This window comes from Salvia hispanica, chromosome 4 (assembly GCF_023119035.1).
Source record: "Salvia hispanica cultivar TCC Black 2014 chromosome 4, UniMelb_Shisp_WGS_1.0, whole genome shotgun sequence".
Lineage (NCBI taxonomy): Eukaryota > Viridiplantae > Streptophyta > Magnoliopsida > Lamiales > Lamiaceae > Salvia > Salvia hispanica.
The window spans coordinates 49,622,709-49,644,438 of record NC_062968.1 but is presented as its reverse complement, the minus strand read 5'-3'; the positions used below and the strand labels follow the sequence as shown (position 1 = coordinate 49,644,438).

Sequence of the window (21,730 nt, the reverse complement as noted above, 5' to 3'; positions counted from 1 at the left end):
AACTCTTATTGGAAATATGTTAAAGAGACAATTGTGCACCATACGCATATATATGTACTACTCCATATCATATGCATGTGTGTGTTTGTGTACTCTTCAAAATATACAAAAAGTGTACTATGAATTACCAAAAAATTATGAAGATTATCTAGATAAAACTTTTAACTTAAATAATAAAGGGCACCTTAATTGATAAAACGATTCTACTATTATATGTCCATATTTCAAGTCACCCTGACTTAAAAAAAATGTTTGATGGGATGATACAACAAAATTTAGAGCATCCACAATAGTGGACTAGCACGCGGACCGCTAGTCCGTGCGCTAGTCCACTACTGTGGGCGGCGAGCGGGTGACGGACGTCCCAGGAGGACGAGAGGTCGTCTGTCATAAAAGGCGGACGTCCGTCTCCTTGTCCGCTACTGTGGGCTGGCGACGAACAAGAGGTAGGACGTCCCATTTTTTTATTTATTTTTAATTTTTTTTTATTTATACTCAATATTTACAACTCACTGCACTTTATTTTTTGTATATTTGATAAACACTAACAATTAAAATGAATTAATCGTATTTCCTAATTTATTTTATTGGCTAGGGCGTCGACTAGTCCTAGTGCTAGTCCACTATTGTGTAATGAGATGTTCTAGTGATATGGCAGTGGGGTGGGCAGTCCTAGTGACGTGACAATGTTTTTGAAAAATCCTAGTACTAGTCCGTGGGAAAATCATTCTTATTGTGGATGCTCTAATAGTTCATATGCCATATTTATGAGTAATCGTGACTCAATGACAAATTGACCTAGCTCTTGTTTATGACAACGGAATTTTTGTTTGTCACATTTGCATTTTTTCTAGCTTTTTACATATTTTAAATGTCATACTTTTATTTTTAAAATTTTCCCACGACTAGTTGTAATAATTTATAACTCTTATACCTGCATTTTAGTAATAAAAAAAAATACTACTACTAGTAACATACGGACTACGGAGTAGTGAAAACTATAGCAGCACCGCCGCATCTCTCTCTCAAAGTTCTCAACTCTTGGACAGTGGAGCTACTACAGACTGCAGCTCATCATACTTGGTATAGAAACCAAGCTAAATTATTCAATCTACAAACCAAGGAAGATAAAAGGGATGAAGTTTACGAAATGATAACAGCAGCTCTATGCACTAAAATAGTACTCCATGTTGATTGGTGACCACGAATGAATGCAGCACAACATGAGGCAAATTTCTCCCGCCGCGCTCACCTCACCGAACTCCCCCCTCTTTCTCTCCCCCGCCCCACGCATCACAACTCTCGTTTCCATCAAATTTCGCATCAGGTTTTCTGCTTCGCCACACTCACTCTATCATACTCCGTATTAGTATTTGGTAAACCATTTGTTTAGTTTTTGTGAGTAGGAGGTTTAGGGTTTATATATTTGCTGCGTTTAGGACCTTGAATATACTTGCAGGTGTTTGTGTTATTGCTTCTGTTGCAGCGTATCGTATGACTGATTTGGAGTTCCAATCATGAACAGTAACGTCTTATGCTTATTTCAGTGGTGTATGGGGCTTCCGTTTTTGTTTTTTGGTGATATGTTAGTTGATATGCGGCCTGTCTAATTGGTCAGTAGTTTATGCATATGAAGCTAAATTCCTTCAAGTTTTTAGTCTCCTGGACAAAAGAAAAAGTTTGGTGAGTTTATATTGGATGAATGTAATTCACAATATCTATGCGGGGATTTTCTCTGGTGCTCTATTTAATCAACTGAAGAGTTCTTCATGAGTCCTAGTGTAAGTGGTCAACAAAAAAGAGTAAGGTATTTTTGTTGCCTCCTTTTTATGTGCTTCTTAGGATTCTTTCCTTGGGTTATGATTGGGTTCTTTGATGCAAATTATGGTATTTATTGTCTATATCCTTGTCAGCATATCGGATACCATTTGATTATGCCTGGCCTTACTGGGCGGATCAGGTCAATGTCATCGCATATTGTAGGGTATCCCCGTGTGGGTGCAAAAAGAGAACTTAAGTTTGCGCTGGAATCCTTCTGGGATGGAAAGAGCAGTGCCGAGGAACTGCAGAAGGTTGCAGCTGATCTTCGTGTCTCAATGTGGAAGCAGATGACAGATGTTGGTATCAAGTATATTCCTAGCAACACATTCTCGTTTTATGACCAGGTGTTGGATACCACTTCAATGTTGGGTGCAGTTCCCTCAAGATACAGTTGGAATGGGGGTGAGATAGGATTTGAAGTTTATTTTTCAATGGCTAGGGGCAATGCCTCTGTTCCTGCAATGGAGATGACCAAGTGGTTTGATACCAACTAGTAAGTAGTGCCTTATTGCTGTATTTGGTTTAGAGCATAGCATGATTTTCATATATGTTTACTATATCAGTATTTAACAGTAGATACTTCATGTTGAAGCAGCCATTATATTGTCCCAGAATTGGGGCCAGATGTCGAGTTTTCTTATGGATCTCGCAAGGCAGTGCAAGAATATAAGGAGGCTAAAGCTGTAAGTTCAATCACCATTATTTGATGTGCACATGTTCACTGTATCCATCAGATTAATTTGAGCCTCTGTATCAGCTTTATTTAAAATATTTGTTTGTTTTATTTTATTGTTCACAATTCAGAGTTAATTTATGTCACTGGAACATTCTCATATCAGGGTGGGTGACATTGACTCGATACTGTGAATTTGATTATATTGCCATTGAGTCAAGATATGAATCTTTCTCTAGTACATTGTCCTTGTCCAATTTGAAGCAATTTTACTAGTGATTTCGAAAAATGTGAGTTGACATCCTACATGAATACATAATCTACTTACTCCAACATTTGCAGGAAATAGGATTAGTGTTTTTTAGCAAGGTCTAGGGAGTTCTTAGCTACTTGTCTTCATTTTCTTTTAGTTTATGTCTGTTAAATTGGAATATCCATCCGGGCTTGCTGTTGGAGCATCTGATAACTATAGGAACATAAACTTCACTGTCACGAATGTCTGTGTTTTAATTTTCATATTTATTTATGCTAACTAAATTTGTCTATGTTGGCGTTTCCATCATTGCAGCTCGGTGTTGATACAATTCCTGTCCTCGTTGGTCCTGTTTCTTATTTATTACTATCAAAACGGGCAAAGGAAGTCGAGAAGTCATTTTCGCTTCTTTCCCTGATAGATAAGATCCTTCCTATTTATAAGTAAAATCATCACATATGCTCTGATTGTGCATTTAATTTACATTTCATGTTGAAACGAACTGTTCTTTTACTTTACTATGAAGGAAAGTTGTGGCTGAACTAAAGGCTGCTGGCACTAGCTGGATTCAGTTTGATGAGCCTTCTCTTGTCATGGATCTTGATTCTCACCAATTGGATGCATTTACTCATGCTTATAAAGAATTGGAATCTTCGGTTTCTGGCTTAAATGTCCTTATTGAGACATATTTTGCTGACCTCACTGCCGAGGCATATAGTACTGTTACTGCGTTGAAGGGTGTTACAGCTATTGGGTTTGATTTGGTCCGTGGACCTAAGACACTTGACCTAATCAGAAATGGATTTCCTCCTGGAAAACATCTTTTTGCTGGAGTTGTTGATGGAAGAAACATTTGGGTTAATGACCTCGAAGCTTCTCTAAGTACCTTGAAGGCTCTGGAGGGTGTGGTGGCGAAAGGTGATTTCCTAAACCCTTTTACACTATAGATAACATGCTACAAAGTAATCTGTGGTTTTCTCAGTATTTTTTTTAAGTGTTTAAGATGTCAAGCAGCAAATCGTAATAGTGTACCTCATTCTACTTTACAGTATGTATTAATTGTGGATCTAGATATTGTCAATGAAAGATGAGATATGGAATCTTTTTTATGTATTATATATCAGTTTATAGTGTGATTTTAGATTCCATAAACCTACATTTGATCATCTCTTATAAGATCTTCTCTTTTCATTATCCAGACAAGCTCGTGGTATCCACATCATGTTCTCTGCTTCATACCGCAGTTGATTTGGTGAATGAAAATATGTTGGATGGAGAGCTAAAGTCATGGCTTGCATTTGCTGCACAGAAGTTACTTGAAGTCAATGTGTTGGCAAAGACACTATCTGGACAGAAGGATGAGGTACTACTCCATTACCCATTTTTTTCAAGTTAGAATAGGCTCACATCAGATTTTGTGCCAGGGTGGAGAAAACATAAGCCACATCATTTTTCTGGTCTTTGGAAGTTTTTGGGTATTTCTGCTTTGCCACAGATCAACAAAATGTGTTATTATTAGTTTATTACATTGGTTTAAAAAATGTGTCTAAAGCCTAAGTGGATCAAAGTTGGGAGATTTTTTTCACAATTTTCACATTATTTTATGCATTATTGGATTCTCAAGCGTGAAAGTGAACAGAAGCAGCTATAAAGGATAATCAGTTTACTTTTTTTAGCTTTCATACAGAAGATATATACCATTTCTGCAGGCCATAAAAATGTTTTAAAATTCGCAAATCGTAACTTTCTCGCTCTTGTTTGTACATTGAAGTTCCAGCTTATTGGTTTGGCATATATTTTCATTTTCTATTAACATAGGATGGGCTGCCATTTATACTGTGTCTATAGTTCTTCATTTAACTATTCATATCTTTATCAGCACTTTGCTTGTTGAGATTCAAGAAGTTTGCAACCTCCGAAACTTGCTTGATTTGACCATCCTCTTCACATATCCTAATGCATGTTAAATTTAATCTCTCACTTTCTCCAAGTGGTTGTGGTATAATTGTTTTTCAAAATAGCTACATGTCATCATTAATCTTGCTGCAAGATGTGAGTTATTGCCTAGTATCTTGCATTTTACCTCAAAATGTGAGTTATTGCAGAGTGTCTTAATTTCACCGCTTGCTTTCATTTCAGGCGTTCTTCTCTGCTAATGCAGCAGCTCTTGCTTCTAGAAGGTCATCCCCAAGAGTGACTAATGAGGCTGTTCAGATGGCTGTACGAGTCTCTATGCTACTACACCTTTTCAGTTTCATGCTTTTCTTGTACGTTCATTTTTCACTTTAATTATGACCGTTGTTTTTGCTTCTACGTTCAGACTGCTGCACTGAAGGAATCCGACCACCACAGAGCTACAGTTGTCACTGCCAGGCTGGAAGCTCAGCAGGAAAAGCTTAATCTTGCCATCCTTCCAACTACTACTATTGGATCCTTTCCTCAAACTGCTGGACTTAGGAAAGTTCGTCGTGAATATAAGGCTGGCAAGAAAGTATCGTTCTTATACTACTTCATCCATACACTAGTTTTGGTGCTTTCAACATCTATAACGTTGAGATTTCTGCCATTATCCTTTCAGAATATCTGAGGAAGAATACGTCGAAACCATTAAGGGTGAAATAGCAGAAGTCATCAAAATTCAAGAAGAGCTCGGCATTGATGTTCTTGTTCATGGGGAACCAGAGGTGAGCTCAAAGCAATTGCAAATGATTGAAAAATAAACACCTAACTGTCTCATTGGAAAACTGTAGAGAAATGACATGGTGGAGTACTTTGGGGAGCAGCTATCTGGTTTTGCCTTCACTGAAAATGGTTGGGTTCAATCGTATGGATCAAGGTGTGTGAAGCCACCCATCATATATGGTGACGTGAGTCGGCCCAAACCAATGACAGTCTTCTGGTCCACATTGGCTCAAAGCATGACCAAGCACCCGGTGAAGGGAATGCTTACTGGCCCTGTCACAATACTGAACTGGGCATTTGTTAGGAACGACCTGCCCAGGTACAAATATCCCATCCTCCTCCTACTAGACATTTTAGAAACATTGCATTCAGTCTCTAACCGCATCCTTTCCACGTTAGACATGAGACATGCTATCAAATTGCTCTCGCCATGAAGGAGGAGGTTGAAGATCTTGAGAAAGCTGGAATCAAAGTGATCCAAATCGATGAGGCGGCTTTGAGAGAGGGCCTGCCTCTCCGAAAATCCGAGCAGGCATTCTACTTGGAGTGGGCTGTGCACTCCTTCAGGATAACTAATTCTGCTGTTGAAGATGCTACCCAGGTTAGTGCTGCAAAATCAATATAAAATGAAGGGAAAAGGCCTGTGTACATCTGTGTGCACGATGCATCCGCTTCAAGTAAGTTTCACCAATTACAGTTATGAATGTAAACTATCAACACCGCTGCTAATACTTGCAGATTCACACTCACATGTGCTACTCGAACTTCAACGAGATCATGGGCGCGATTAAAGACATGGATGCAGATGTTGTGACAATCGAGAACTCAAGGTCGGAGCAGAAACTTCTCTCAGTTTTCAAAGAGGGAGTGAAGTACGAAGCAGGCATCGGGCCCGGAGTGTATGACATTCATTCACCAAGGGTTCCCTCGACTCGAGAGATTGCTGAGCGCATCGAGGCGATGCTGGCAGTTCTGGACGCCAAAAACACGTGGATCAATCCAGACTGTGGCCTCAAAACAAGGAAATACAGTGAGATAATGCCTGCGCTCACCAATATGGTTGCTGCAGCAAAGCTCGTTCGCAGTCACATGCACCTGAGATGATTTTTCCTACTGTACGTATACGATTTTCATCTTCTTGGTTCACTACGATGTTTATTTATTTCATTTCAAGAAGTTTTAACCGTTTAAACTGGAATTCTGCCTTTGCATGTTATAGGTCACACATATTCACGTGAGGACTTCTTCACACACTAATTCTGGCTCGCCCATTCCAAGTTGGGAGTTGGGCCATGGGGTCCCTTGCGAAGGCATCAGCCTCTTGTCCCGTGGAGCAGAGGGCACCACGTCAGGCTAGTTTCACAGAGCGTCGACTACCTCCCGCTTTCGGCAGTGGAAGGACAATGAGCCGTTGAGTTTCTAGCCTGATTAAAAGCAATATCAGTTGGTTTTTCTTGAGGGCATCTTCACATGATTCTGTGTCTTTCGTATTAAGACTGTCGACTTTATAAGACTTTGACACGATCTCTATGTTTTTAATAGTTGTGAAACAGCATACACCGATAAATGGAATTACAAAAATATTAATTTTAACATGATTTCATTATTTTCCACTGTCCCTTTTACGAATGTTGAAATATCCAATAGTCGGTGAAAAAGTTGCAAGTGGCAAAAAGTAAACAAATTGAAAATACGATGCGATCCAAATTTTATTTTACACCTCGGATTAGTTCCTTATAAATTCAAATGACATAATTTGTTCAATAAATTAGACTGAAAATCAATATCCTGCCTTTTGTAGATAAATTTTTAAAAGTTCACCTATACAAACTATTTTTCGGTAAATCTAGAAGTAAAACTAGTGAAATGAAATAAATATGTGTGGAGAGTAGGCAAATTTTACCCGCCAATTTGGAAAAAGCATATACTCCAATTTTCATTATCATTTTCCTTTTTTATTTGTTTCATTACTAAAAATGAAAATATCATCTCTATTTCATTCCATTTTTTTACTTTACTCTCTTCACTTACCTATAAAATAAAGTTGCACAAATTCTTATGTTGCGGCCATGGACAGAGGGAGTACTTGTATGTATTAAATTACAATACTATTCTTGAAATTTAAAATAAGTAACGATGCTATTAAAAGTCAAACTTATAAACATTTTTTATGAATTAAAAAGTTAAAATAAGTAACGAGAGAGTAGTGATATAGGACAAGTTCCTCTTAAGTGTATAACTAGAGAACAAATTTCAATCACAAGATTAAAAAATCAAGGGCTGAAATTCAGCATAGGATTTCGAAATTGGTCAAAAAAATTACTTCACTGTAAGCAAGAATTGGTTCACTATAAAAAGACAGGGGTAAAATAGTCATTTAACAAACAAAGTTGGGTTTAAAACTTTAATTTCTCTCATTTAGATTAATTTTCTTCTGTCCGCCATCTCTTATGCTCAAATTCTCCATCGATTCTCCACTGATCCTCCTCTTCCGCTCGAATTCTCCATCAATTCTCCGCTTCCGCTTGAATTCTCTACCAATTCTCACTCATAAACGACAATCTATGTCGTCGATGTCGCCTTCTTCAGTTGCGCCTAAAGTTCATTTCTACCTTATATTGCTCTGTTTTTTCATCTCAATGAAGTAAAAACGTGCTTACGGTGAAATGTTTGTGATCCATGCCATTAGTGATCTGTTTTTTCATAAACGTGCTTAAAGTAAAGTATTTCATGCTTAGAGTGAAGTGTTTGTGATCCATGCTTATAGTAGTGCATTGTTTTTTCATCTCAGTGAAGTAAAAACGTGCTTAGAATGAAGTATTACATGGTTAGAGTGAAGTGTTTGTGATGCATGCTTATAGTAATCTGTTTTTTTCATATCAGTGAAGTAAACGTGCTTAAAGTGAAGTATTTCATGCTTAATGTGAAGTGTTTGTGATGCATGCTTATAGTAATCTGTTTTTTCATATCAGTGAAGTAAAAACGTGGTTAGAGTGAAGTATTCCATGGTTAGAGTGAAGTGATTGCGATCCATGCTTATAGTGCACTATTTTTACAGTCAAGTGAAGTAAAACGTGCTTAGAGTGAAGTATTCCATGCTTAGAGTGAAGTGTTTGTGATCGATGCTTATAGTGCACTGTTTTTTCATCTCAATGAAGTAAAAACGTGCTTACAGTGAAGTATTCCAAGGTTAGAGTAAAGTGTTTGTGATCCATGCTTATAGTGATTTGTTTTTTTCATCTCAGTGAAGTAAAACGTGCTTAGAATGAAGTATTTCATGGTTAGAGTAAAGTGTTTGCGATGCATGCTTATAATGATTTGTTTTTTCATCTCAGTGAAGTAAAACGCGTTTATAGTGAAGTATTCCATGGTTAGAGTGAAGTGTTTGTAAATCCATTGTTTTCTCTTTTGCGTGATTGATGAATTGGAGAAGAATGAAATTACGATGAACTGCAATGGATTGGAGAATAATCGCGATGAATTGGACAAAATTCGCGTCGAGATAAATTGGAGAATGAATCACGTGAATTGGAGAGAATCGCGTCGGATGAATTGAATGGAAAAACCGAATTTGAATGAATCTAATTTGGAAGGAAATCGATCATGAGATTTTGGTTCCAGATCTCTGATTTGGAATGGAATGATTTGATATGGAACACACACCTCTTATGAATTTCATAAAGTGATTTCCAAAAATACCCTTACCCTATATATTTGTTGCGTTTGTTTGTGGGGCTGAGATTTTTGTTATATAGTTATACACTAATCCTTGTTCACTTCTCTAAGTAACGATTGTATATTAAAAACCCTTTAGTTAGCGCTTGTGTTTTTCAGGGTGCCGCATTTAAAAATTTTGCTTCGTCTCGTTCAATTTGAAGAGCAGTTTCAAACTCTTCTGAATTTCGTGATGTATATAAAGCAGGTGGAATATCGGCCTTCTTATTTGTTCGGTTCCTGGCTCCTTTCAAAATATTCCCACTCATTTTTTAGTTTCATTCGTATCATCTCTTGTAGGTTGTAATAGAAGGGTTTAAGAGTTACAGGGAACAGATCTCAACTGAAACATTCAGTCCCAAAGTTAATTGTGTTGGTATATACATTTTCCTTCTACATCTTGCTGTCCATTATTTTCTTAGTAATGTATCTCGTTCGAAGAGTGTTTTATTAGATAAGATAATTTATGATTTACGCATGTCTGCAGTTGGTGCTAATGGCTCCGGTAAATCTAATTTCTTCCACGGTATGTGATATGGAATGTTTTGAGATATTTTTTTTTCAGCTTTCAGGGATTTATTTTTTACTGATAAATCTACTTTCATTCACAGCAATACGCTTTGTAATAAGTGACCTATTCCATAACTTGCGTAATGAAGAAAGGCAAGCATTGCTGCATGTATGTTCTGCAATGACGTATTGGGATGCATTACTAATCTCTCTGCATTTGAACTGAACACCTTTCTTTTGTTATTGTCAGGAAGGTGCAGGCCACCAGGTGTTATCAGCATTTGTGGAGATCGTGTTCGACAACTCGGACAATCGTATCCCTGTAAATTTGGATGATACTTTTATTTTTCAACTTTCCAACTTCATATATTCAATACTAGGCAGATTTAGCATGATTGTGCAACACTAAATGGTAAACTAACACTAATGCTGGTGCTCAGCCTTCTGTATGTATGTTTGCTGAGTCCTACAAGAACTGTTAATCCACAAATGTAGTAAGAGTTACTTGCAAATATATCTTCTTCACTATTGCAGTCTTGCAGGCCCCGTTAGTGTTCATCATTGTTTACTGTTTAGTTCTAACTAACTAATTCCCTCTGTCTTTTTATGTTGAAAAGAAAATTTGGCAGTGACTAAAATGACATGGGAGTGATTTTAAGTGAATAAAAATGAGGGAAATAATTGTCAAGCACACAATGACTTAATCGTAGCTGCTGGAAAGTAAAGTAAGGTAGTATGCGTGAGTTCATTAATGTGAAACCATCTGAAAAGCAAGCTATTGTGCCAAATATATGAGCTCATTAATGTGAAACCTATATTCACAATTTATAACGCAATTCATAACCTTTATATGCTTCCGATTATGATAAGTCCAGTCTTCTGGAAACAAACAAATTTGGTGGGTTAGTTGCATGTTAAAATTGTATAGATATGTTGGCCCTTGTTGTTTACGATTTCATGAACTAAGAAAGCAATTTCTATTGAGCTAATCTTCCTTCTTGTCTTTAGTTTTGGCTTGTGGGTCTGATATTTTGAGAACTCTACAAATAAATAGTTTAAGACCCACTGTAGTTTTCTGCAAGTGTGATAGATTAAGGCTTGGTTGTAGGGTACATTGCATGCGAAGTAGTCACAGTTTTTTGAAGCTTTATGTGGCTTAATGCTACAGTGCAAATTTTATGTTTAATATTTTGTGCGGAAACATAGTCTAACTCCAATGTGATTATAGTTGCTATGTTACTTGTCTTAGGTTGATAAAGAGGAAGTCCGGCTAAGGAGAACAATTGGTGTCAAGAAAGACGAATATTTCTTGGATGGAAAACATATCACGTATGTATGAACTTGTGTCATATAGAATAATGATTTTCATTATTTGTCTTCTATTTATTGAGTCTTGATTTTGGTGGTCACCCAATTACTCAATGACTTGTTGTTTTACTTCACTTCTTGGTAATTAGTAGTTCTGGTGGTCTTTGAGTTTTCAGGAAGACAGAAGTCATGAATCTGCTGGAAAGTGCCGGATTCTCTCGTTCAAATCCTTATTATGTTGTGCAGCAGGGAAAGGTATGCAGTACTTTTTCTTGGTCTTTCCTTATTGGTTTTCCTACTCATCTTTCTGACATATGTTTCTCCTTAGATTGCATCATTAACATTGATGAAAGATTCTGAGCGGTTGGATCTGCTAAAGGAAATTGGGGGGACTAGGGTATATGAAGAGCGACGTCGTGAAAGCTTGAAAATCATGCAGGATACTGGCAAGTGCACATGGGTTATTTTCTCTGCCCATTTTGCTTTGGAATCTAACTAATGTCTGTTTCAGGTAACAAGAGGAAGCAGATTATTCAAGTTGTACAATACTTGGATGACCGACTACGTGAGCTTGATGAAGAGAAAGAGGAATTGAAAAAATATCAGCAGCTTGACCGGCAAAGGAAGTCTTTGGAGTATACCATTTATGATAAAGAACTCCATGATGCGAAGCAGCAAATGGCAAAGGTACTTCTTTTACTTCACCCTGTTTTGCGATTTGGTCCTTTCAATTGGTTTGAGATCTCTTTTTTTGGGGAATATTTAATTTTATAATCAGTTCTACATGAATGATAATACAATTAATTCTATATGTGATATTCTGTCTATAACTAAATAAACTCGTGGCTTTCAAGAAAAAGGTTATCTCTTTGTAGTTTGTACTATGATACTATCACGCCATCTAGTGCCTTGTTGTGGCATTTGTTGCATAGTATTTTATAAGCATCTGATTGTACTACTGCCAACATTTGCAGATAGATGAGGATCGATATATGGTTTCTAAAATATCTGCGACAATGTATAATAGTGTTTTAGATGCCCATGAGAAGTGCAAGGAGTTAGACAAATTGCTTAAAGATCTGACCAAAGAAGCTCAGATATTGAGCAGAGAGAAAGAAGCGGTAGAGAAACAAAAGATAGAAGCTATAAAGAAGCGTGCAAAACTTGAGCTTGATAACAAAGACTTTGATGATAAGATTAGAGGAAATATTAGAGCTAAGGTGCACTGGCCATTGACTTCTGTGTAATTATTGACCTTTTGAGGACGTGCCTAATCTATGAGTGAAAGCCTTTGCTGATGTTTGGATTTTGTATTCCAGGAGGATGCTGTGATACAACTTGAGCTTTTGGAAAAAGAAATTGAGGAATCCAACACTGAGCTGACTAGTGTCAAGAACTCGCATGATTTGCAGATCGGGGAGGAGGAGCGTTTGACTCTAGGGTATTATTTTGTTCCCTGGCGGAGCCTATAGAATCTTGCGTCTTTGTTTCTATGTACTATGTTGTAGATCTTTTGATCTAGTATCATGCTCTCAAGTCATAATATATCAAACTATGTTCTTCCTTTAAATTGCTCTTTGAATGATCATGGATCCTTTATTCCTTTTGCATAACCGGAAAGCAACAAGTCAGTCTACGCGGTCTAAAGACAATTCTAGTTTTTTAAAATTAAGAGATGTTACCAGTTACCACCCATGTAGATAACATCTATGAAGCTTTCTGTATCATCTATGTCATTCCTACCTTTCTGACTCTTGTTCCTTCTGCTTGTGCAGTGACTTAGGGAGAAATTAAGTTTCATAAGTGATTTACAGGCCCTATAGACTTAACCTTTTACATTTGTGTCTTCAGCTATCTATTTGTCTTACTATGAGTAATTACTCTTAGCATGAACTGCAGTGAAAACTTTTGCTTTCTATTAATCACAAGGTAGCTCATGAATTCTCCTGTGCAATTCATGACGGCAGGAAATAGGTAGGACAGTGTGGTTATTCAAATAGTTGTAAGGTGTGTAATGGATGTCTCTGGACAATATATCTCTGGTCTATCCCATCCATTTGTTTTCTTCTATTATCTCTCTCTTTCATTTTTGTTTTTTTATTCATGGCTCATGTGCCGTATTAACTCTGATTTCTTCATTACTTATCAATGTTTTTTGACTGAGATAATTTAAAGGGAACAAAAACAAATTTTGGATTTTGGTATGGCAGGATTATGGACAGTGAAAAGAAGCTTAGCATTCTATATCAGAAACAAGGGCGTGCAACACAGTTTGGTAATAAAGCAGATCGTGACCGGTGGCTAACAAAAGAAATTAAGGACTATGAGCAAGTTTTGTCCTCTAACCTTGTACAGGTATGAATCCTTGATAAAATGCAGATCAAATATGCTAACATCTACTGTATAATTTGTTCGGAGTATATTACTCTTTGGTTTAAGCCGGAATGTGATCGCATGCTCCTCCGGATTTGGTCTATTGGTGTTCGTGGTTGGGGGCAGGGTGAGAGAGGGGGGTTGTTGACACTGAGGAGCTGTTTTATGCCAAACTATTATTTGTAGTTCCTGAGGGTACTGTGGTGGAAAAGAAGCATTGCTTCTTGCATGTTCTTATTCTTAGCCTCAAAGATCTCTTGGTGGGGATTTCAGTTTTAACTAATGGTTGCATGACTCGTACTCAAGTGCATTGTATATTGAAACCTTGGTTTTGGTCCTCAATTTTAATTTTGCTTTCATAATTGTATGAGGCAGTGAGATCTTCCTTGCCGTTCTCAATACATTCTTTCTAGCATATTCAATGTTGCAACACTTGCTGATTCACTTGGATGAAACAACGGATCATTATGTGGTTGCTATTTCACTTTCCTTTTACTTACATGGAATTAAGTATATACCTTATCTGGATGCGGTCCGCTTGAAGGAAAGCAAAATGAGCTTAATTCCTGTGCTTTGCTTATGTCAGGAGAAAAAACTTAGTGATGAAATTGAGCAGCTCAACAGAGAGATCAGCACGCAGGATGACTACATAAAGGGGCGAAAAGATGATGCAGCAAAGTTAGAATCTTCAATTTCTGGATATAGACACAGCTACAACCAGTTCAAAGTGGAGAGAGACAAACTGCATGATGAGCGGAAGTAAGAATTTTATTTTGTTTAGACTATTGGCATTTGTCCTGAAAAACTTTTTAATCCTAGTTAATAAGTTTGTTACCTTTTGGTCCAAAGTTAACAATTCCGTTTAAATCTTAACAATCAAATGTATTTTGACCAAATTTGTGACTTAATTTTGACTTTAAACAACCCAATCAACCTAATTAATATTAATCTGATTAATCTATTCATAATTAATTAGATTACTCGGGTTAATTGGATTCAAAATTAAGTCATAAATTTTGTCAAACCACATTTGACCGCTAAGTTTTTAACGGAATGGTTAACTTTGGACCAAAACATATTGTTTAGGACCAAAAGGTAACAAACTTAATGTATAGGATTAAAAAGTTTTTTAGGACATATATAGAGGACCAATTTTAGCCTTTAGTCTTTGTTTGTTTTTAATTTTCAGTTGTAAAGTTTGACCGATGTGGAATCTAATCAATTTTGATTGGTATTTAGGACATTGTGGGGAAGAGAAAGTGAGCAAGCTGCTGAAATTGAAAGGCTCAAGTCGGATGTTCTTAAAGCAGAGAAAAGCCTTGATCATGCCACTGCTGGTGTGAGTGCTCTATGAGTGTTAGTATTTTATGCAACTAAATAAATGTTACTCCTTACTCCTATTATAAGGTCACACTAGTTGGATATCCCTTTATTCTCTCTTCAAAGTAGACATATGATTGGAGGTGATGCTTAATAGTTTCTGTCTTTGGAAATGTTTACCTGAGGTGGACTAGATTCTTGTTCCTATCAGATTTGGCCAGAGATTGAGGTTTCTGAACTCTGAACACTTAAAAGTGGTCCTATGTTTCTTTTTCCATTGGTTGTAACATAAAGGTTTTTCTTTTCCGTGGTTTTGCAAGGAACATTTCTTTCCTATGGAATTTAGTAAAGGTTAATGCACAAGCTAATATACACCCCATAAATCTGCCTTAGCTTTGTTGATTCTAACTAACCCATCATAAGGTTTCTTTTGAATTTGTCTTGTTTTGCTTTCACTTAGCTTCAGGCATGATCATGACATCTCCTGCTAACTATACACGAGGAGACTTTGTGCTGTTACTCTTGGCTTCTTCCTATGACTCTTTATTTTGTATTTTTCTCATTATGAAATCTAAATCTAAATCTAAATCCTGCTGTTATATTGTTAATATTACGTGACTCTGGGTTTTCATAGGATATAAGAAGAGGACTTAATTCTGTGAGGAGGATATCTGATCAGCACGGTATTGGTGGAGTATATGGCCCTGTTATTGAGTTGCTAGAGTGCGATGAAAAATATTTCACAGCTGTTGAAGTTACTGCTGGAAACAGGTGAAGAAATTTCTTAAAGCAGTTAAACATCTCATGTCAAATTAACCATTCATATTTCTTTTTGCTTTCCTTCCTTGCTCTGACATTGTTAATGTGCCAGATGTCTGACTTTTGATGTCTTATCTGGTAGTATTTGTGTTCATACACTCTAGTGTTCCTTTTTTTTACAGCTTATTCCAGGTGGTGGTTGAAAATGATGATATATCAACCAAAATAATTGGGCACCTCAATGCACAGAAAGGCGGCCGGGTCACATTTGTACCCTTGAACAGGGTGAAAGCCCCACACGTCACATATCCACAGAGCTCTGATGTGATACCGCTTTTGAAGAAATTGAATTTCTTAGAGAAATATCGTGCAGCCTTTGGTCAGGTTGGCCTTATGAAATGTCTCTATTAATTGCATGACAACCGATGGTCACTTGGAATTTATCTCGTGAGTAAAATAAGTTCATTTGGGTAGCTGGAATTATGACAAAATAATTGTATATGAAATTGGCACTGCTTGCTGTGAATGCTCATCATATTTCTTCTAATAGTTAGTTCTTATGTCACATACATTGTTACAAAGTATGCCACTTATCTTTCTTAGTCTGTTGCATTTGGTGGTGTTTGCTTCTTATATGCTCGCCTATTAATGACAGTACTTATGTGTTGTGTTTCCTTTTTCAAACTGATAGGTGTTTGCAAAGACTGTAATTTGCAGAGATTTAGATGTTGCTTCGAGAGTTGCCCGTGCTGATGGTTTGGACTGCATCACATTGGAAGGTTGTCATTGAATGCCAATTGATTTTGGCTTTTTATGTTTGGATCTTGTTTAACCTCGCTCCTTTGTTGCAGGTGATCAAGTAAACAAAAAGGGTGGCATGACTGGTGGGTTTTATGACTATAGGCGTTCCAAACTGAAATTTATGAGCACCATTAGACAGAATATGAAGTCGGTGAAGAAAAAGGAAGATGAACTAAATAAAATCAGAGACGAACTTCAAAATATCCTTCAGAGAAATTTCTCTTAGTTTTCATTGATTGGGTTTATCTAACAGTATATCTTTTTTTTTGTTCTGTATCTGTTTACTTGAATGATTTCCTGTTGACTTTGTAGCAAATACCACATCTCCTCTTGGTTCTGGTTCACAACTACTTTCGACTTATTTGTTCATAAGCCATTATATATGTATCATCATTATTCATTAGTAATAGGCTTATGTCTAGGACTCTAGTTCATCTGTGCATTAGGTTTCTCTACCTTGTCTGCATGGTATTTCCTACATAAAAATCATGAAGTGCTACTACTAGAGCTAATTTGTGCATTAAATCTCTTAATAATTCTCTATGAGTGGTAAGGTCATTCTTGTTTTAGGATTGCAGTGTAGTAAAATATTCTATTTCAACTTTTGGCCTTTTGTTTTCACTGAGCATGCCTCACTGACTGACCAGAAAATCAATGAGCGGGTGGCTGAGCAGCAAAAAAATGATGCCAAGATGGCCCATGAAAAATCTGTACTTGAACAGTTGAAGCAGGATGTAATGAATGCTGAGAAGCAAAAGCATTCTATCTCGAAATCACGTCGTGAGAAGAAAGTGAGTCAATCCTGGAAATTAGCTAGATATCAAAATATGTTAATCCTTCATTTATATACATCATTAGTATTATTGTTGTTGTTGTTTTTATTGTGTACAAACTCTTTCCTTTTTTCAGGAGAAGCTCCTTCCCAGTGTATTAAATCAAATAAAGCAGAATAGAGATAATATTGCTATGAAGAAAGATGAAATGGGAACTGAACTTGTTGATCACTTGACACCAGAAGAAAAAGAGTCTCTCTCTCGTTTGAACCCTGAAATAACTAATCTGAAGCAACAGCTAATTACCTGCAGGAGCAACCGCATGGAGGTTAAATATTGATTTAAGTTTTTTCCGCGATTGTGGTTTTGGATGGCTCTCCTTGATGTACATTTGTCATTTCCATTGACAGACTGAAACAAGAAAAGCAGAGCTGGAGATGAACCTATCTACTAATCTTGTTAGGCGAAAGGAAGAGTTGGAGGCTGTAATGCTATCTTCAGACAATGATGTGTTGCAAGCAGAAGCTGAGTTGAAAAGGCAGGAGTTAATGGATACCAATTCATTAGTTGGTCAATTGACCCAGGAGCTAAAGAGTGAGACTTTCTTTTCTTCATCATCAAATTTCAGCTTGAGGTCATACCATTTTGTCACATCTTAACATAGTCATCTTGTACAGGTGTAACTCAGAGTATAGATGAGACAAAAAGGAAAATGGAAGAGATTAAAGTTGAAAAGGATGAGCTAAAGGTAATACATATTTATATAATGTTCTCTCATTGTAGCCCTTTTCTCTCTTCAGACTGCTCTTCTTTTTTCTGTTTCTGAGTTTGTATGTTTATAGATGCTAAATGTACTCTTGCATTTGTAGGGATTTGAAGATGAGTACCGAACTACTCTCCAGGATGAAGCAAAAGAACTGGAACAGTTATTGAGTAAGAAGAATATATATGTGGCCAAGCAAGAGGAGTACTCAAAGAAAATCCGGGAATTGGGTCCCCTATCGTCTGATGCTTTTGAAACGTAAGCTTCATATCCAAATTCTACCTTTTCACTAGGATTCTATATACTGCTGCGTGATCTATAAACCTCTTCTTGGCAGATTGCTTTTCAATTTTGTGTTTCACATGCTAATTTCATGTAGAATTGTCAAATTATAAAATTCCTTGGGTCGAAACCTACCAATGATGCTATATCTATAGTGGTTGGTTGTCAGAGATATCTTTGAAATAAAGTCAAAATAAAACCCACTTAATTGTGATGTTGATTCTCCCGAATCTCCCCTATCCTCTTGTTTTGCAAGAATTAAAAAATATAAATCTATCAAGAGGTTTGTTCTTGTTGGAACACATTTTGGTGCAGGTATTGTTTCATCTCAGTCGGACATGCATCTAGAACTTCCTTGAATATATTTGCAGATCATAATCTGATGTCAAGTACTTGGATACTTTCTTGACACTACTCAGCGGGCTATAATCTGACATGAACTGATTTAACTATTGAAGTGGTGAAATGTGTCATCGATGCATTCTTTCCTTTTATGTTTGGGAAAACCAAATAATTTAAGTTAGGTTACTCCTTAGTTTTGGTGAGTGCTTGAGAAATGATCCTTGTACTGTAACAGAATTTTCCCATTGAATGACTAGTATTTGTTGTGACAAGTTCAATGCTTATTATCGGTTATTAGCCGTGTTATCGGTTAGTCCTAGTCAGGCTTAAGTCTCTTGTACTATACATATGTGTGCTTTGTTAAGTAATGATCTAGTGTCTACTACTTTTCTTTACTATGTCTATATACTTATCTACATGTATCTTTGTTTTATTGCCGAATAAGATCCCTTTCTGCAATTAATAAGATTTTCTGTAACAATAAGTACACATCAATTTCCTTTGTACATCACTAACAGTCTGTAGACTCTATACAAACGTACCCATCAATAAAGTGAAATGCTTGGATATAGGTTGGCCAAAACTATGCTTTTACATTAAGTATGGATGTATAGATACAGTGACTCATGGTGGAACTTAGAATTATCTGTGCCAGTGCAGTACCCTGTAATGCAAAGTTGCTCCTTAGCGTCATCTAGCATGTAGTGATTTATTTCTGGCATAATTACTCAACTTTCTTCACGGAATTTAAAGCTACATATACTTCTTGAAAACTGTTGATTTCTGAAACGCGTTAGTCAATCTACGGAATGCACGTCATATGATGATGGAAAGACCTTATGGACAGTCAAGTGTCTCTGTCTGCTCCTATTTGGTTTGTCTGCTTGCATGATGCTAAAAAGTTAAATCCTATTATCTACTAATAATTTTTTTATTTTTTATATTGATCTTTGGTGCTATTGGAGTTCTTTCTAATGATAATTTTATGTGATGCCCGATCTAGGTACAAACGGAAGAGTATTAAAGAATTATATAAATTGCTTCATAAGTGTAATGAGGAACTGAAAAAATTCAGCCATGTTAACAAAATGGCACTTGATCAGTATGTCAACTTCACAGAGCAAAGAGAAGAGCTCCAGAAAAGAGAAGCTGAGCTGAATGCTGGTGATGAGGTAAAGTCATTCATATTATATTATCATGACATTCTCCTATAAAGTCTGGATAGCATATGTGGATGGATTTTGACTTTTTACTTATCTTTGATAGAAAATCAAAGAACTCATAACTGTTTTGGATATGAGGAAGGATGAATCAATTGAACGCACGTTTAAAGGCGTAGCCAAGCACTTCCGAGAAGTGTTTTCTGAACTCGTACAAGGAGGTCATGGCTTTTTAGTTATGATGAAGAAAAAGGTTTGAAATTTCATCATCATAGATAACATTTTTCGATGGTTTTGACTTGTCATGTTCTGATCCCTTATACATATAAATCTGTAAATGATATTATTACTCACAGTACACATTGTGCTATGTTAAGCGTTTAAAATGAATTGAACAACTGAAGGTATTATGCATAGCTAAACAATAATTTGGCAGCATAAAGTTTTATTGTACGACTATCATACAAACTGCGATGTATTTGCCTACTTTCATTCTTGTATGTTGGTGGAAGTTGTAATATCTATATCGTTCTAACTTCCATAAAACTTTTGCATGTTGCCATCACTAACGATAAGGGTTAGACCTCAATGTGCTAGGTCAAATGAGTTCAAGTGTAAGAATAACCGCTGATAAAATTTATTGGTATTTTTGTCTCAGTTATACAAATTGCTCTATTGTCTAATTTAGCCTTCAAAGATTGGTAACATCCCTAACATGTGACAGATGAGGCACATGGAAATATCTGTTATACTGTCTTCTTTCTTTTAGTAGCATGTTATTTATTTTCAAGTGCTCTTTGTACAGGATATGGAGGATGCCGATAATGATCTAGATGATGATGAGCCTCGTTCAGTGGATACAGAGAGCAGGGTTGAGAAATACATTGGTGTCAAAGTGAAGGTTTGTTATTAATGTGTTGTCCTTATGTGTTATTATTAATATAACTTTTTTACTATTACTTACCTTAGTATCTGCTACACGAACATGGATAATGGCATGTTTCTTTTAGCTTCCTCTGACTAAGGATACTTCAAAACTTTAGTACTTTGCTTTGAGGAAGGATGCTTGTTAAAGCCACATTCTAGTTCTTGATTTTCATCTACATTTTTTTATTATACTTTCCCTTCTTGTGGTAGGTTTCTTTTACTGGGCAAGGGGAGACGCAGTCGATGAAACAATTATCCGGGGGGCAAAAAACTGTGGTTGCTCTAGCACTAATCTTTGCCATTCAGCGATGTGATCCTGCACCATTTTACCTTTTTGATGAGATAGATGCAGCACTTGACCCCCAGTACCGAACTGCAGTCGGGAGTATCCTACTTTATATGCTGATTCTATTCTCGTACCGTTGCATATTTTGTCAAAAGCATTAATGTTGTCTGAAACAGCTATTGGCGTTTTATTTGATTACAACATAATTTTTCAAAGTTATGATGCAAAACTGTGTCCCTGACTCCCTGTTCTTCTCTCTTCCCTCAGTGACAAGAAATTTTAATGCAGTATTCTGACTAGACTTCTGTTACAATATTGTTTACATCGTGTGGTTCAACTGGTGGATCCTTAACTCGTTTGTTGTAGACATGGTTCGTCGTCTGGCAGACATGGCCAGCACTCAGTTTATTACTACAACATTTCGTCAAGAGCTAGTGAAAGTCGCTGACAAGATATATGGTGTGACGCACAAAAACAGAGTCAGCCGAGTCAATGTAATCACCAAAGAAGATGCTTTAGATTTTATCGACCATGATCAATCCCACAACGAGGTTAGCATTTCGGTATAGAGTTAAAATCAACTAGACGTGAGAAGTTGATAAGTATTGTAACTGATTATTGCCTTCCAGTAATTGCAGAGAGATGGGAAAACTTTCATGACAAGCAGCGTAGAATGACTCTAACAGGACAGCTCTGTACTAGGTAGAAAACTGATAGTTACTATACTATATTATAGCTTGTGTATATAGCTTTGATTAATTAGATGCTAATGTATTTTATGTGATGAAACCTGGTATAATAAGTACACGTTTTTGTGAATAGTGTCATCATCGACAAGCTTTATTTGAATTTGTTCGTATTTTTCAATCGACCATTCAGTTATATTTTTCCCATTTTTCTTGACTTTTTATATTTTTATTTTAAAATACTAGAATTTTATATTAGTTCTTCATTTATATTGTCGTGACTTGAGCCCAATAGAG

At 36.6% G+C, this 21,730-nt stretch overlaps 2 protein-coding genes across 3 annotated transcripts; both read left to right on the top strand.

The window, feature by feature from the left end:
* Window positions 1-1,011: 1,011 nt before the first annotated feature.
* Window positions 1,012-7,022, top strand: LOC125222933 (5-methyltetrahydropteroyltriglutamate--homocysteine methyltransferase-like). Of its 2 annotated transcripts, none has more exons than XM_048125834.1 (13): window positions 1,012-1,327; window positions 1,961-2,314; window positions 2,417-2,504; window positions 3,063-3,190; window positions 3,274-3,665; window positions 3,947-4,110; window positions 4,887-4,967; window positions 5,068-5,234; window positions 5,326-5,431; window positions 5,498-5,748; window positions 5,829-6,030; window positions 6,168-6,544; window positions 6,649-7,022. In XM_048125834.1, the coding sequence occupies exons 1-12, from the start codon at window positions 1,212-1,214 to the stop codon at window positions 6,531-6,533; spliced, it is 2,415 nt and encodes an 804-aa protein (XP_047981791.1). In that variant the 5' UTR covers window positions 1,012-1,211; the 3' UTR covers window positions 6,534-6,544; window positions 6,649-7,022. The 2 variants fall into 2 exon arrangements, with proteins under 2 accessions (XP_047981791.1, XP_047981792.1); XM_048125835.1 differs by lacking the exon at window positions 1,012-1,327 and having other exon boundaries at window positions 2,102-2,117; window positions 2,197-2,314.
* Window positions 7,023-9,258: 2,236 nt separating this feature from the next.
* Window positions 9,259-21,540, top strand: LOC125224346 (structural maintenance of chromosomes protein 3-like). The gene is made up of 29 exons (XM_048127729.1): window positions 9,259-9,351; window positions 9,444-9,519; window positions 9,631-9,669; window positions 9,755-9,822; window positions 9,904-9,975; window positions 10,903-10,982; window positions 11,138-11,216; window positions 11,290-11,407; window positions 11,473-11,648; window positions 11,936-12,181; window positions 12,281-12,402; window positions 13,172-13,316; window positions 13,921-14,093; window positions 14,574-14,673; window positions 15,289-15,425; window positions 15,596-15,797; window positions 16,105-16,192; window positions 16,265-16,414; window positions 16,851-17,005; window positions 17,127-17,315; window positions 17,398-17,581; window positions 17,665-17,735; window positions 17,857-18,008; window positions 19,378-19,546; window positions 19,641-19,787; window positions 20,340-20,435; window positions 20,672-20,846; window positions 21,114-21,298; window positions 21,386-21,540. The coding sequence occupies exons 1-29, from the start codon at window positions 9,337-9,339 to the stop codon at window positions 21,422-21,424; spliced, it is 3,648 nt and encodes a 1,215-aa protein (XP_047983686.1). The 5' UTR covers window positions 9,259-9,336; the 3' UTR covers window positions 21,425-21,540.
* The last annotated feature ends 190 nt before the right edge of the window (window positions 21,541-21,730 follow it).

Excerpts from the sequence above, each read along its gene's own strand:
- LOC125222933 (XM_048125834.1), top strand. The coding sequence starts at position 1,212 with ATGCAGCACAACATGAGGCAAATTTCTCCCGCCGCGCTCACCTCACCG. Across the intron at positions 3,666-3,946 it reads GGAGGGTGTGGTGGCGAAAG|ACAAGCTCGTGGTATCCACA; the intron begins GTGATTTCCTAA and ends TTCATTATCCAG. Across the intron at positions 6,031-6,167 it reads CTGTTGAAGATGCTACCCAG|ATTCACACTCACATGTGCTA; the intron begins GTTAGTGCTGCA and ends TAATACTTGCAG.
- LOC125224346 (XM_048127729.1), top strand. Across the intron at positions 11,649-11,935 it reads CGAAGCAGCAAATGGCAAAG|ATAGATGAGGATCGATATAT; the intron begins GTACTTCTTTTA and ends CAACATTTGCAG. Across the intron at positions 14,094-14,573 it reads AAACTGCATGATGAGCGGAA|GACATTGTGGGGAAGAGAAA; the intron begins GTAAGAATTTTA and ends ATTGGTATTTAG.